This window comes from Mobula birostris, chromosome 8, assembly GCF_030028105.1.
Source record: "Mobula birostris isolate sMobBir1 chromosome 8, sMobBir1.hap1, whole genome shotgun sequence".
Taxonomy (NCBI): domain Eukaryota; kingdom Metazoa; phylum Chordata; class Chondrichthyes; order Myliobatiformes; family Myliobatidae; genus Mobula; species Mobula birostris.
In genome coordinates, this window is record NC_092377.1 from 15,823,780 (window position 1) to 15,837,086 (window position 13,307).

The 13,307-nt window shown below is 38.3% G+C and overlaps 1 protein-coding gene across 5 annotated transcripts in view; it reads right to left on the bottom strand.

The window, feature by feature from the left end:
• The window catches only part of ahctf1 (AT hook containing transcription factor 1), a 108,208-nt gene that overhangs the window by 19,702 nt on the left and 75,199 nt on the right, over window positions 1–13,307 (bottom strand). For all 5 annotated transcript variants that reach the window (XM_072264825.1, XM_072264826.1, XM_072264828.1 and 2 more), the window contains 6 exons: window positions 11,406–11,534; window positions 8,836–8,980; window positions 8,090–8,240; window positions 5,416–5,523; window positions 864–1,053; window positions 271–468 (listed from right to left, as the gene is read on the bottom strand). In XM_072264825.1, the coding sequence (XP_072120926.1) occupies window positions 271–468; window positions 864–1,053; window positions 5,416–5,523; window positions 8,090–8,240; window positions 8,836–8,980; window positions 11,406–11,534 (921 nt within the window). The remainder of the gene's footprint in view (window positions 1–270; window positions 469–863; window positions 1,054–5,415; window positions 5,524–8,089; window positions 8,241–8,835; window positions 8,981–11,405; window positions 11,535–13,307) is intronic.

A 13,307-nucleotide genomic window follows, 5' to 3' on the forward strand; every position in this document is an offset into this window, starting at 1 on the left:
GATCTCGACACGCAACCTGTCAACGGATGGAAAGTGTACTCGGGAGCGGACCTGGATAGTTTCGAACCCGGGAACCTCTGCTCCTGGGTCCGGCACTGATGTCATTACGTCACCAGCTGGCCCGAATTCTAATATCAGTCACTTCAGAAAGCACTGGATATTAGTCCAGTAATTTAACAACTATACTAACTTACCCATGTTTACTGTAATAAAGGCAACTAACAGTCAAAAATCCAAATACTTTCATAGACCTTACCAGAAACTACATACCCTATTTGTCCATCGAATGGTTGGCTTCTCTTTCACAAAAGAAATTTTGGTCTCTTTAGCACGGAGTGGAGGAGTTGAAGATCTACTTGGTGAGGCACATGGTGATGCCAAGGGTGTAGGACGAAGACTAGATCGCAAGATGGACTGAGGAGTAAAAGTGGCAAAAGTGGCTTCTGATGATGTAAATGCTCTTGCTCTCTAAGGAGGAAAAGAAATGTTTTCTTAATTTACTACTGCACAGCAGCTTTGATCATTGTACATTGCCATTAAAAGCATTTGTAGAACCATCAGGAAACTGAAATGCCACTAAGCAGACTTAAAGCAGACACATTTCAAGTTATCTAGGTGCCAGAGAATGTACTCCTTCTGCTGTTCACCTTCCTTAAAAGACTTCCGTTAAGGCAGGGGTTCCCAACCTGGGATCCACGGACCCCTCAGTTAATGGTAGGGGTTTATGGTATACAAACGGGTTGGAAAGCCCTGCCTTGAGGGAAATGCAATGATTACCGGTTCAGGGATATTTTATCTTAAGAAACTAAAATTTAAGTGCAATAGAATCAGTGCAAAAATACTGAGTAAGATAATTTGAATACCTTCACCACAGGTGGTGTTTGCAAAAGCTTTAGTTCTGCTGCCTTAGAAATGCCTTCAAAGTGGGCAGTATTGATAGTGAATGACTGCAAAGGACTAGATGTCATCCTCAAATTACTCTTAGTTTCCAAATGCGTTGGCTCTGCTTTTGATGTCGTGTGTGACTTCAGCTGTCTCACTGAATCCAACAACCTAAGTGAGGAAACAATTGTGTTAGAAATGCATTCTCTCTGAAGGCACATCGTCTTAGCTTTCCCTTACAAAAAGATAGCAGATTTTCAGAAGATTCAATGAAAAATTCAGAGAACTCATAAGCAACACCTGTGGGCTGAAACAATTTCAGATCCTGCTGCAGGGTTTCGACCCCAAAACATCGTCAATTCCTTTACTCCCACAGACATTACTCAACCCACTGACAATTGACGGTAACAAAAGGCTATTTCTGTTTCTCTCCTCAGAAACAGCTCCAATTGCTGAATACTTTCCACATTTTCTTCAAAATCCGCAAGTTTCTTTGAAGCACGGTAGTTAACTTTAAGTCTGTTAAAAGCAATACTGAAAACTGATTTTGATTACACTTTTCCAAGTATAATATTGCTATTTAGATTAGCTCAACTGGAAAAGTAAATGCAAGTCTTATCAATGACTAAGCCCAAAACATATTAATATTAAAAAATACTTCACAGCATCTCAGCTAAAAAGTAATTTCTCCCTCCAGTAAGCTCTAAGTTTTATCATCTCAAAGCTGATAGAATATTTTGCAAGTTACAAAATAAAGACATCAGTAATAATCAAGAGATTTGAGGGAACTGCTTGTGGCCAGGGTGTGCCCAAACAGGAAAGGAATTCAAAGCAACAGGAAAGGAATTCAAAGCAACACCCACAAATGTCCAGATAAAATGTTTGTCTTTATTGCATGCAGCTAAAATAGTAATTTCTTAAAACTACTGAAGCTAATTGAATTCCTGAATTTTGATAGATATGGCAGTAAGAAAAGAATTCTAATTTAAGTAAAAGCACAAAATTACAGGCACAGATTTTGTATATTGATTAATTACAATTTGCAAAATCGAATTTGTGGAGTCCAATCATAAGGTTTAGGGCAAGTCTGCTTTTTGCAGCTACTCTACACTGATGTGTTTCAGCTTTCAACAGGTGAAAACCGACAGCAATCTTGTATGAAGATGTAAGCAATTTAAAGAAAGACACGTGTCTAGGAGAGGCTCTTGTATTTTAAAATTTAATTTATTCTCAGCAAAGGGCAAGGTTAACATATAGGCTGTTACAATCTGTGTTGTGACTGGAGATGCAACACCAGAATGGACATACAAATCACAAAAGTATCAGATTTGGATGCAAGCAGCACACACAAAATGCTGCAGGGTTTTGAAGGTGCTGAAAGGGTTTCAGCCCAAAACATCGACTGTATTTTTCCCCCACTGATGCTGCCTGGCCTGCTGAGTTCCTCCAGCATTTTGTGTGCATTGCTCGGATTTCCAGCATCTGCCGATTTTCTCTTGTTTTGAAATTTGGGTGTGATCCTGAAATGTGCCCACTGCTGTATATTTTTGTGTGATAGAGGTCAAAGGCTTTTGTAGGTGTTGTTGAAAGACAGTGAATTGTTGTTCCTGTCTTGTCAATGGCACATAATGCACAACTAGGCCAGCAGTGGAGAAAATCAACAGTTACGCAGACTGGTTTGTCTTGTTGAAGCTGCAGTTATCCAGGCATGCAAAGGATATTTCAGCACAATAATGGTACGTCTGGTAAGATGGTTAAAACAATGAAATAGAAACATAGAAAACTTACAACACAATACAAGCCTTTTGGCCCACAATGCTGTGCTGAACACGCACATACTTTAGAAATTACCTATGGTTACCCATAGCTCTCTATTTTTCTAAGCTCCATGTACCTATTCAAGAGTCTCTTAAAAGACCCTATTGTATCTACCTCCACCATTGTCGCCAGCAGCCCATTCCACACACTCATCACTCTTCAGCGTAAAAAAACAACTTAACCCTGACATCTCCTCTGTACCTACTTCCAAGCACCTTAAAACTGTGCCCTCTTGTGTCAGCCATTTCAGCCCTGGGAAAAAAGCCTCTGAATATCCACACCATCAATGCCTCTCATTATCTTTTATCTCATATCTATCAGGTCACCTCTCATCCTCCGTCGCTGGAAGGAGAAAACGCCAAGTTCACTCAACCTATTCTCATAAGGTGTGCTCCCCAATTCAGGCAACATCTTTGTAAACCTCCTCTGCACCCTTTCTATGGTTTCCACATCCTTCCTGTAGTGAGGCGACCAGAACTGAGCACAGTACTCCAAGTGGGGTCTGACCAGGGTCCTATATAGCTGTAACAGTATCTCTCAGTTCTTGAACTCAAACCCACGGTTGATGAGGCCAATGCACTGTATGCCTTCTTAACCACACAAGTCAACCTGTGCAGTAGCTTTTGAGTGTCCTATGGACTCGGACCCCAAGGTCCTTCTGATCCTCCACACTACCAAGATACTTACCATTAATACTATATTCTGCCATCATATTTGACCTACCAAAATGCACCAACTCACACTTACCTGGGTTGAACTCCATCTGTCACTTCTCAGCCCAGTTTTGCATCCTAGCGAAGTCCCACTGTAACCTCTGACAGTCCTCCATGCTATCCACAACACCCCTTTTTGTGTCATCAGCAAATTTACTAACCCACCCCTCCACTTTCTCATCCAAGTCATTTATAAAAATCACAAACAGTAGGGTCTCAGAACAAATCCGAGGCACACCACTGGTCACCAACCTCCATGAAGAATATGACATATGACCCGTCTACAACCACTTTTTGCTTCTGTAGGCAAGCCAGTTCTGGATCCACAAAGCAGGGTCCCCTTGGATCCCATGCCGCCTTAATTTCTTAATAAGCTTTGCATGGGGTACTTTATCAAATGCCTTGCTGAAATAAACACCATTGAAAGCACTGAGCCGTGAGATATCACCCACTGCAGAACATCCACCACCAACTAGAATATGTGGCCAGTCCAATCAAGTTTCCAGTCAACTGCCCCCCTCACAATACTGAAGGCAGCTGATTAAATGATATTCTGCCATGAAAATTCATGGAGTTAGGAAAAGTCATTCCCTCCAACTTACTGTTGACCAGTTTTTGCGTGTGGGATAACAGAATATTTTTGTGACCTCAGCCAATAGAGAACCCCCCCCCCACCCGATCCCCATTAAAAGGTTTTACTGGGAGCATTGCTGTTCAACTGGGTTACATGTAGTCTTGATGTTAAATGTGGTCATTCTCATTGTAACTCTTCACTGATTTTGTCCTGATCTGAACTAAGTTTTAAAATTAAGTCCAAAGACTATCAGAAGACAAAATGTGTAAGGGACTTTTTTTTGTGTGGATGGACCAATCTTAAGTAATTTTCCACATTGTTAAGCAGAAGACAACACTGAATATTTACTATAGAAATCATAGTATACGATATAGGAGACTGTTCCACATTTATCAGGATTATGGCTGATCTTACATGGGGTGGAGAATTCCAGATTCTCTATTCTTTGCATGAAGAAACCATTTCTTCTCATTTCAGAACTCAAGCATCCTACCCTTATTCTGAGATTGGGACTACTTCTAAATTCCTCTCAAAATACTAGACGAACTCAGCAGGCCAGGCAGCATCTATGGAAGTGAATGAACAGTTGAGATTTCAGTCCAAGACTCAGCACCTGCAGAATATTTTGTGTTCTAGACTCCTCTGTCAGGGTCAACATCCTCCTAGCATCTCACCTGTCAATCATTATTAAAACTTCGGCATTGCTTTATTATTGCCACATGTATCAAGATGCAGTGAAAAGTGTGTCTTGATCAAATTGTTACTCGACCTGTGTACTTCTAAGGTTCAATGTGACTGTGTTTCATTCCTCTAAACATTGGAGAATACAGGCCTACTCTTCTCAGTCTCTCGTCATGTGGGAAACCTGCCATCCTTGATTGGAAACAATCTTGTAAATTAATCTCAGGGTTGTACATGATGACATTTATGTACTCTGAGAATAAATTTTACTTTGAACTTTGGGTCTGCAATTCCTCTGGGCAAGCTCATCTTTTTTAAGATAAAGAGACCAAACCTGACACATTACTCTGGGTGTGGGCTCAGTCAGACCCTACATAATTGCTGCAGATTTCCTTACTGCAGTATTCACACTTCCTCTCAGCATAGTCTTTCAAATTTTCATCCTCAAAGGCCTTTAATATTTTAAGCAGAGAACGATATATTCTTGCCAAGAAGAGAAGTTAATAATGCAATCAAATCAGCCATGATTTAAAAATGGCACAGCAGGCCTAAGATGGAGAGTGGTCTTTTTAAAAATTCTGTATGTAATTTAATAGCCAAATAATCTGTTCCTGGCCCAGAACTCATTTTACAATAGATCATCAAAAGGATTCACATACCAAATTTACAGTGTGCCCACAAGATCAAAATGAAAAACTATGCGAAGGAAGGAACACTAGCAAATTTATTATATAAACAAATTAATACCTGGAAATTTTTTGCGAGCTTGCATTGATTGGTGTCCCAACAAAAGCATCAGGTACTTCAGAAGTCTTTAGAGTCATAGTAACAGAAGGCAGTTCATTGCACCTAGGACTAAATTTTAAATGCATGTAAGTAACAAGAATTAACTTAAGCATGTTTTTTCCGTTGAAAATTTACAGATTGATTTTCGTCTCTTCTGTAATACACATCCAAGTGCTATTAACTAATGCACTGTAATAAAATAAACAAGGTAGATAGACACACAAGACAGCAAAATTCTCAAAATATCATCAATTATTACTCTACTGTTCTGTGGAGGTGATGTCTTAAAATCTATTTGTAAAATATACAAGATCTCCTTGTGATAGTTAAGTGGAAAATACAAGCTTGACAGTGAACTGGTCTGAAAGCTCAGATTATCGCCTGCAAAAACACAATTTTCTGCAAGCATAACACTGTATCAATTGTACCCAATTGAACAAAAAAAACATCAGATTATGAAGTTTTCTTACTTGACCATAAACTCAGCCCCTTTATCTTCTCCTTTAGTAAACGTTGAATTGCTTTCCACTCTTTTTCTATTTTATATAAAATATCCATGTGGTTGTCACAATACCTCAAAATTAAGTGCTCACTGTCATTAATACACCACAGAAATTATGCATTTTCTTGCAGAAGATTTAGATTATAGTCAACTTCTCTTCTTAAATCTTGTAATAACGTTTGGTTACTTTCAGACTGTTGTGCTTTGGACATGAAGTAATATGCTTTATTGTTGGAGGTTTAAGCAAGCCTATAAAATGATGCACTAACTTCCTCACTTCTACAGGACCTGTATTTTTAAATGTCAGAGCTCCCACACAGCAGAAGATGCCTGTAGCCCTACAGCAGCAAGCAAATCCACACTATCAGTATCCCAAACATGTTCATATTTATGGGTTGTACATAAGTACAGTGTTCGTAAGCTGGAGAGGACCTACAGCAGGTTTTAAAACTTCTAATTCTTTACTTTAAAAGGATTCATCTTATTTCAGACTCTATCTTGAATTGCTGCACGTACGAAACTTTATTTCACTTTTTATAGGTATTGAACCATCATTCAATAAACAAGTTATTATCTTCCACAAAATGTGCAGCTCTCTTTAAAAGATAGAGGGCTGATAAACAGGTGTTCCCCAACCTCTTCCAGTTGGATTCCACATTAACTATTCCACAATTTTTCATTGTATTGGAATCACTATTTTACTGACTTTTTTCATTCTGTTCTATAGATAAGATTAACTCACTTGCTCTCCCACTTTTGACTAACACTGTGCAACTTTTTAAAAAAAAAGTACAGGCCCATCCACAAGTTTGGAACACTTGTCTTCTGGACAGCCACACATAGGACTGAGCTCTGACATACGTAAATATACTACATTTTGCCATTTGCTTTCAGTAAATTGACTTTTTCTATTGGTCGAAATTTTAAAAACTGGATCGCATTTTGCTTTTGATACTATTTGTTAGGAATTAGTTATAGCACATCTTCAAGAGCCAAGGAAAAGTGGAACAGCTAATTAGTTCAAATGAGAATTAGTCTTCAAGTAAAGCCTGTTAGTGTGTAACCTTTCCCCAGTAATCAGATGCCATTATCTCTGAAGAACACAGGATGCCAGTTTCACTGCAAAACAACACTTCAGAGTTGCTTTGGAAACAGATAAGGCAACTGATATTTGATACTTGGGCAACAATACTCTATTTGACAATACAGTGATATTTCAAGGTCATTAAATCAGTCACAGAGAGTAGGACAGGCTATTTCTACACTACTGTAACCAGGCAGGACGATGATAAAATGACAGTGAAAACCCTATAATGAGATCAGGGAAGGCACTACGCGGCTATCATACAGCAGAGAAACAGGCCCTTCAGCCTAACCCATCCAAGGTGTCTACCAGAACTAGTTTCATTTGGCTGCATTTTTGCCTATATCCCTCAAATCCTTTCTTATTCCACATACCATTGAAAATGACATTTAATACACAGCTCAGGATGTAACTGATCTGTCTATAAGTATCCTGGTGTTTCTATTTCCAGGGAGATATCGCTCAACATTAACAAAAATATATTCTAGCCGTCTGGGGTTTGCACTCAGAGCTCCTCAGAACAAACAATATTCAAAATTATTCTGACCGTTCAGAAGTGCTTTGATCATAAATACAATTCTGCAAAGTTAGCTGTCCATGCTCAAAACATTAATGTAGGTAATAACTATTGAAACTGCAGTAAATAGCTTCGCATTTGAAAACTTTAAAGCCTCAATATACTGCAGTGCATTGGGTAAGGGAAAGATTACGAGTAGTGGATAGTCCACAAAACCAGCTTGTGTTGAATAAACCTTTTACATCTACAGCTTTAGTTCCAAGTGGTTTATTAATAGTCACCACAGCATTCATACAATACTGTAGAAGTATGGGTTATCATATCAAATGAATGTTTGCTTTCTGATTTACAGACATCTGTAAAAACAGAACCCCTTTCTTACCCAGTACGGGCCTCTATTCATCTTTAGCATTACACACTATTCATTTTTCTTATCTTCTTAATGTAATGCTTATGCATGAATGAACACACAAAAGAAAACAAACCTTAATGGAACAGTGACAAAACACACTCGGCAAAATAACTACAGTACCTATTCAAAGGCGAGGGTGTTGCTCCTTGCATGTTCTTTAGCCAGACTTCATTAACCTTTGAAAGCACTGAATTGATGAATGTTGCACGAGTAATCACACTTCCAGAAGTAGATCGCCTTGCCACAGTGGATAATGGCTTGGGTCGTGTAACTGAAGCAAGAAAAGCAATAAAAAATGTCCGTGGATATATACTCGTTTTAGATAGACCGTGGAACAATATGCTGAGTCGCCAAAGGCACCATACAAATTGAAAAAAATCATGCTCAAATTGTAATATGCATGCAAAAACACATCTATCTAGTTCTTATCAGGGTCATATTCAAGAACCACGGTTGATTTCTGTTAGCATAAAACTGATTGCAAACAACAAATTGCAAAATATGAATTATACCACTCTGAGAATGCTGCTGAATGCTGACCCAAGATATAAAGGATATTAAACAGCAGAAGAAACGATAAACCCAGAAAAGTAATTTCAATTGAACCCATACTAGTGGTCCAAGGGATCACAGGACCAAATTACTTGACAAATGGTTTGCTATGTGGGGAATACCACGGAGTGGAAGAAAATAAAAATAGACAACAATCATTTAAGGCACAGATCAGTATTTTCTACATTCTCCTGACTTTTTAGAGTGTATCACATTAAGATATGCTTACAACTTTCTGCAGATGTATTTAATTTGTGGAAAAATCTATGATGCCAATTTAAACGTTTGGAACAAATTCTTAAGTATTAGCTTACCTTCATGCAAAGTTGTTAAATAATGGTAAGGTTTTGCACGCTCAGTAGCTAGTTTTCTTTGTACCCTTGGAAGCACTTTTCCATACTGTTCCAAGATGGAATTTCTTGCAGCTGTTCTCTCTCGAATTCGGGGATCATGATCATTCTGATAAAACATTAACATATATCTGTCACTTTCCTTTTCATTCCTCACACCCATGTCTAGTTTTCCATACATATGTTCCTTAGTAGTAAACCATTCCCACTCAACAGAAAAATTCTACCTTATATAAATTAAGATGTACTAAAAAACATGGATCTCTGGTTGTTATAGGCAGGCAAAGTAAAGTTTAAATTAAACTATAAATGTAGATTCACTTGATTATTTAAACGCAAACAACAGGAATTCTGCAGATGCTGGAAATTCAAGCAACACACATCAAAGTTGCTGGTAAACGCAGCAGGCCAGGCAGCATCTGTAGGAAGAGGTGCAGTCGACGTTTCAGGCCGAGACCCTTCGTCAGGACTAACTCTCGGCCTGAAACGTCAACTGCACCTCTTCCTACAGATGCTGCCTGGCCTGCTGCGTTCACCAGCAACTTTGATGTGCGTCACTTGATTATTGTTCAATTTGAGGAAATTTTTCAACAAGTTAATTGAGTTTTCTTGATCTGTCAGAGCAGCCATATCTGTGAGCATAAAACAGCATTTCCAGATTTTTGTCTTTAAGACATCTAGCTTCTTAGTAAGTGACATCCAAAGATTATCTTATACAGGTCCACAATCCCTGATCCGAAATCCTTGGGGCCAGTTGCATTTCGGAATTCAGAATTTTTCGGATTTCAGACTCCCCCCCCGCCCCCCCCATCGCCGATACCGAAAAACGTGTGCTGAAGTTCCTTATTTAACCTGTCTCAGTGCAGTGGACTTTAGGACCCAGCAGCACCCCAAACCTACACACATCCTCCCGTATACTTTAAGTCATCTCTAGATTACTTATAATACCTAATACAATGTAAATGCTATGTAAAATAGTTGTTATACTGTATTGTTTAGGGAATAATGACAAGAAGAGATTTTATTTCCAACAAAAACATCCAATAAAACATAAAAATATACAGCTTCAAACAAACCGAATCAAACACAGGTAAATGATTTATTGGAATAAATGTAGAACGTCATTGTCACTATAAAACTTCAGTAACTTGTCTGTTTATTTAAATCATGTACAGTGGTAGTTCCGACACTATTTTCTTCAGTAAGACGCCACACAGACACACCACAATCAAGCTTCTGCAATAACTCCACTTTTTGCGTTATTGATAACGATAGATGCTTTCTCCTCTTTTTCTCATTGTTACCCATAGGGGTATCTGCAGCTCTTTTTGACATTTTCACAGCGAAATTAAACACAAAGTCAACAGTGAACACAAAATATCAGCGAACAGCAAATGCACATGTAACTAGTATGAGGGCTGAGCCATAACTGACGTCTGGCGGCCTCTGCTAGTTCTGCCACGTCACACCTGAGTGACGTCATGTGTTGGTGAAAAAAAAAATTCGGTTTTCAGAGCTTTTTGGATTTCAGAATTTCGGATAAAGGAATGTGCACCTGTACATACTTTAAACATTAATAATAATGAATTCTAAATGTATTAAATGGTACAAAGCTTAAGAGTAAAGTACCCTTATTTTGAGTTGCAAATGACTATAGTGGTGAAGGAGTGTTGGACTAGAGTCTAAATTTGTTACTTTACTTATCGTTTAACTTTATTTATACTCATTTATGTTTATGTCTGTAAATTTTCAGCATACTTTCAGTAATTCGTAGTATTGTTGGTCCCGAACTCCTGTCATTTCTTTGTGAGTCTAAGATGTCATGCATCAAGACTCTTTGGTTCAGATTGTTGACTTCAGAGAAAAATCCTCTTATCTAAACAGTTTCAACAAGTTTGCAATACCCAAGTCCTTTGTTCCTTGCTTTTTCTCTTTACTAGCCCTCTTTCTCTCGTCGTGTTATCTACTTGGCTGAAACAGGCTGACTCATCTGACCTAAGCTATGATGAACATCTAATTAAACAGCTGTAGCACCTCGTTCTTGACATCTGAACCTTCTGGGCAATATTATCTCTAGATCTAACGGGGGTATGGTTTTGTTGTAATATAGGATGAGAATCGACAAGTTATTTTCCAACAATACATATTCACTCTACTTATAACACATTTTCAGGTCCCGTAGCATCAAAACTACTGTGATCAATCTGAACATCTCACTTTATGGCAGTCGATTCAATGTCAAATTCTAAAATATCATAACCCAGTAACACAAAAACGTGAATAAAGACCAACAATTCTCACATAATCTGTTGTATGAGATCACACAGATATACAAAGGTTTTCACAATAAAATTTTTTAAGAAGCCTATTTTCTCTCCACTATTATCTTATATCATACTTCTCTTCACAACCAAATTTTCATAAACGGAGTTGAAACAATTCTCAGATTTATGAATCAGCTTACACCCCATTGATAAAATTCAGCTGTCCAATAATTTTTAAAAATATCAAATATAGATACGCTTTCAACTCACCAAACTTGTTTTTAGTAACTGATTAAGTTGCAAGGCAGGTACATAGTTGGCACGTTGAAGGTGATGCACTAAAAGAAATTCTTGGTTTTGAAGATTTCCACTGTTTTTCAAAAATTTCTCTAAACATTCCTGTGAAGAGATGATAAAAAGATGAATTTCTAAGTCACTTTGTAGCTTCTTTTTTAATATTAGAAGTTCTGTGTTGCAAACGTTAACTGTGAGTGAGTATCCATTATTTACAAAATGGATGTATTCCTAAAAACACCGCGTTTTCATCATTTCAATTGTGTATATTCCACTGAAGATTTAGCACTGCATTATTTGTTCTACTGGAAAAATGGCTTTATAAATCAAAGGCAAGAGTCAATAACATCATAGGAAAATTTCATAAACATTTGCAAATTGAGAAAAGATTATAAACAAACTATTGCTTAGGCTTATTTATAATAATGAGTGTTTCTGTATCATTACAATGAGTACCCCTTTGAACTCTTAACACACACTGAAATGGAGACAGGATGGATCAATTCAACGATGTCTCTACATCCCAAAGGGTCTTCGTTGACTATATATTGTTTTGGCACATCTCTGTCTTTTCTGATGGTTCAGCTGGCAAGGTACATATAATGTAGGACAGTACATAAAAGCAACATGACAAACATTATGACCAGGATCATTTACTGGGAGCGTTGCAGATGAAGGGCCCGAGGCATCGTTGAGCATCCCTATCACCTATTCTACAACCTCTCTGACCGACTACCATCAAGAAGGTGGTACAGAAACATTAGGACTAGGACTACCAGATTGAGAACAGCTACTTCCCTCAGGCTCTGAGACGAATGAATATTCTGCCACCACCAGGTCTTGTCACGAGGATGCCGAGCTGTTTATTGTTCTGTTTCCCTCTGCTGTGGACTCCATGCATTTTGAATTATAACTTATTTATAGTAATACTTTACTTTATGTGCTGTGTGAGATGTTTTGCGGGTGCACTATGGTCTGGAGGAACACTGTTTTGTTTGGTTGTGTAAATATATATAGTCAGCTGGCAATAAAATTGAACCTGAATCAGAGAGTGCCGCCCAGACCCTCAAGGCTGCCCCACCATTTAAATTGATCATGACTGCTCTGTCCCTACTCTCAACCTCTATTTTGTGTCGGTTTCCCGATCTTCCAAAAACAAATCTACTTCCTCTTTAAACACTTCTAAAAATATGATTTTCACAGTCTCGAGGTTGAGAATTACACTGGTTCACCAACCTCTGCTAGAGTATCTTATAAGCCACCTAATCTTGTGATGACAGCAAAAGAAGACAGGCACAGAATTCAAGTGCAGTTTACGTATTGTTGAGTTTATTCACTGAGACAGCAGGGATGACATAGAAACACATTCAGTCTTATAAGCTACACCATTAACATTACCAGTAAAAGCCAATCAGTGCCCTACATACCATGTTCTTGCTCTTTGCCCTTACCCCACGATGCCACTCGCTCCATTTCTTTAAATATACAGAGGATTCTGGTAAATTGGATCATCAGTTAATTGGGGCAACCGCTTTTTTGGGACGGCTGTCAAAGACCAAGAACTAATCAAGAAAATAGCTGGGATTCCCTTCATTTATTTAGGACACTACGCCACTTAATTGGGACAGGACAGTTTCCAGCTAAAGCAGTCACATGCACTTGTGTGGCCATTAGACATTACACTGTGCTTACACCAAGCAGTTTGTAAATAGCATCGGCTGTGTGTGCTGTGTTCAAAAGGATTTTTGTTACCGATAGTTGATAAATAATCAGTAAGGCAATTCAGAACTGTTTTCCTCACTGCAGTTTCAAGCATTCAAGCGCAGACAGCCAGAAATGGCTGAGAGTGAAAATGAAACAATTTCACTACTTCAACAA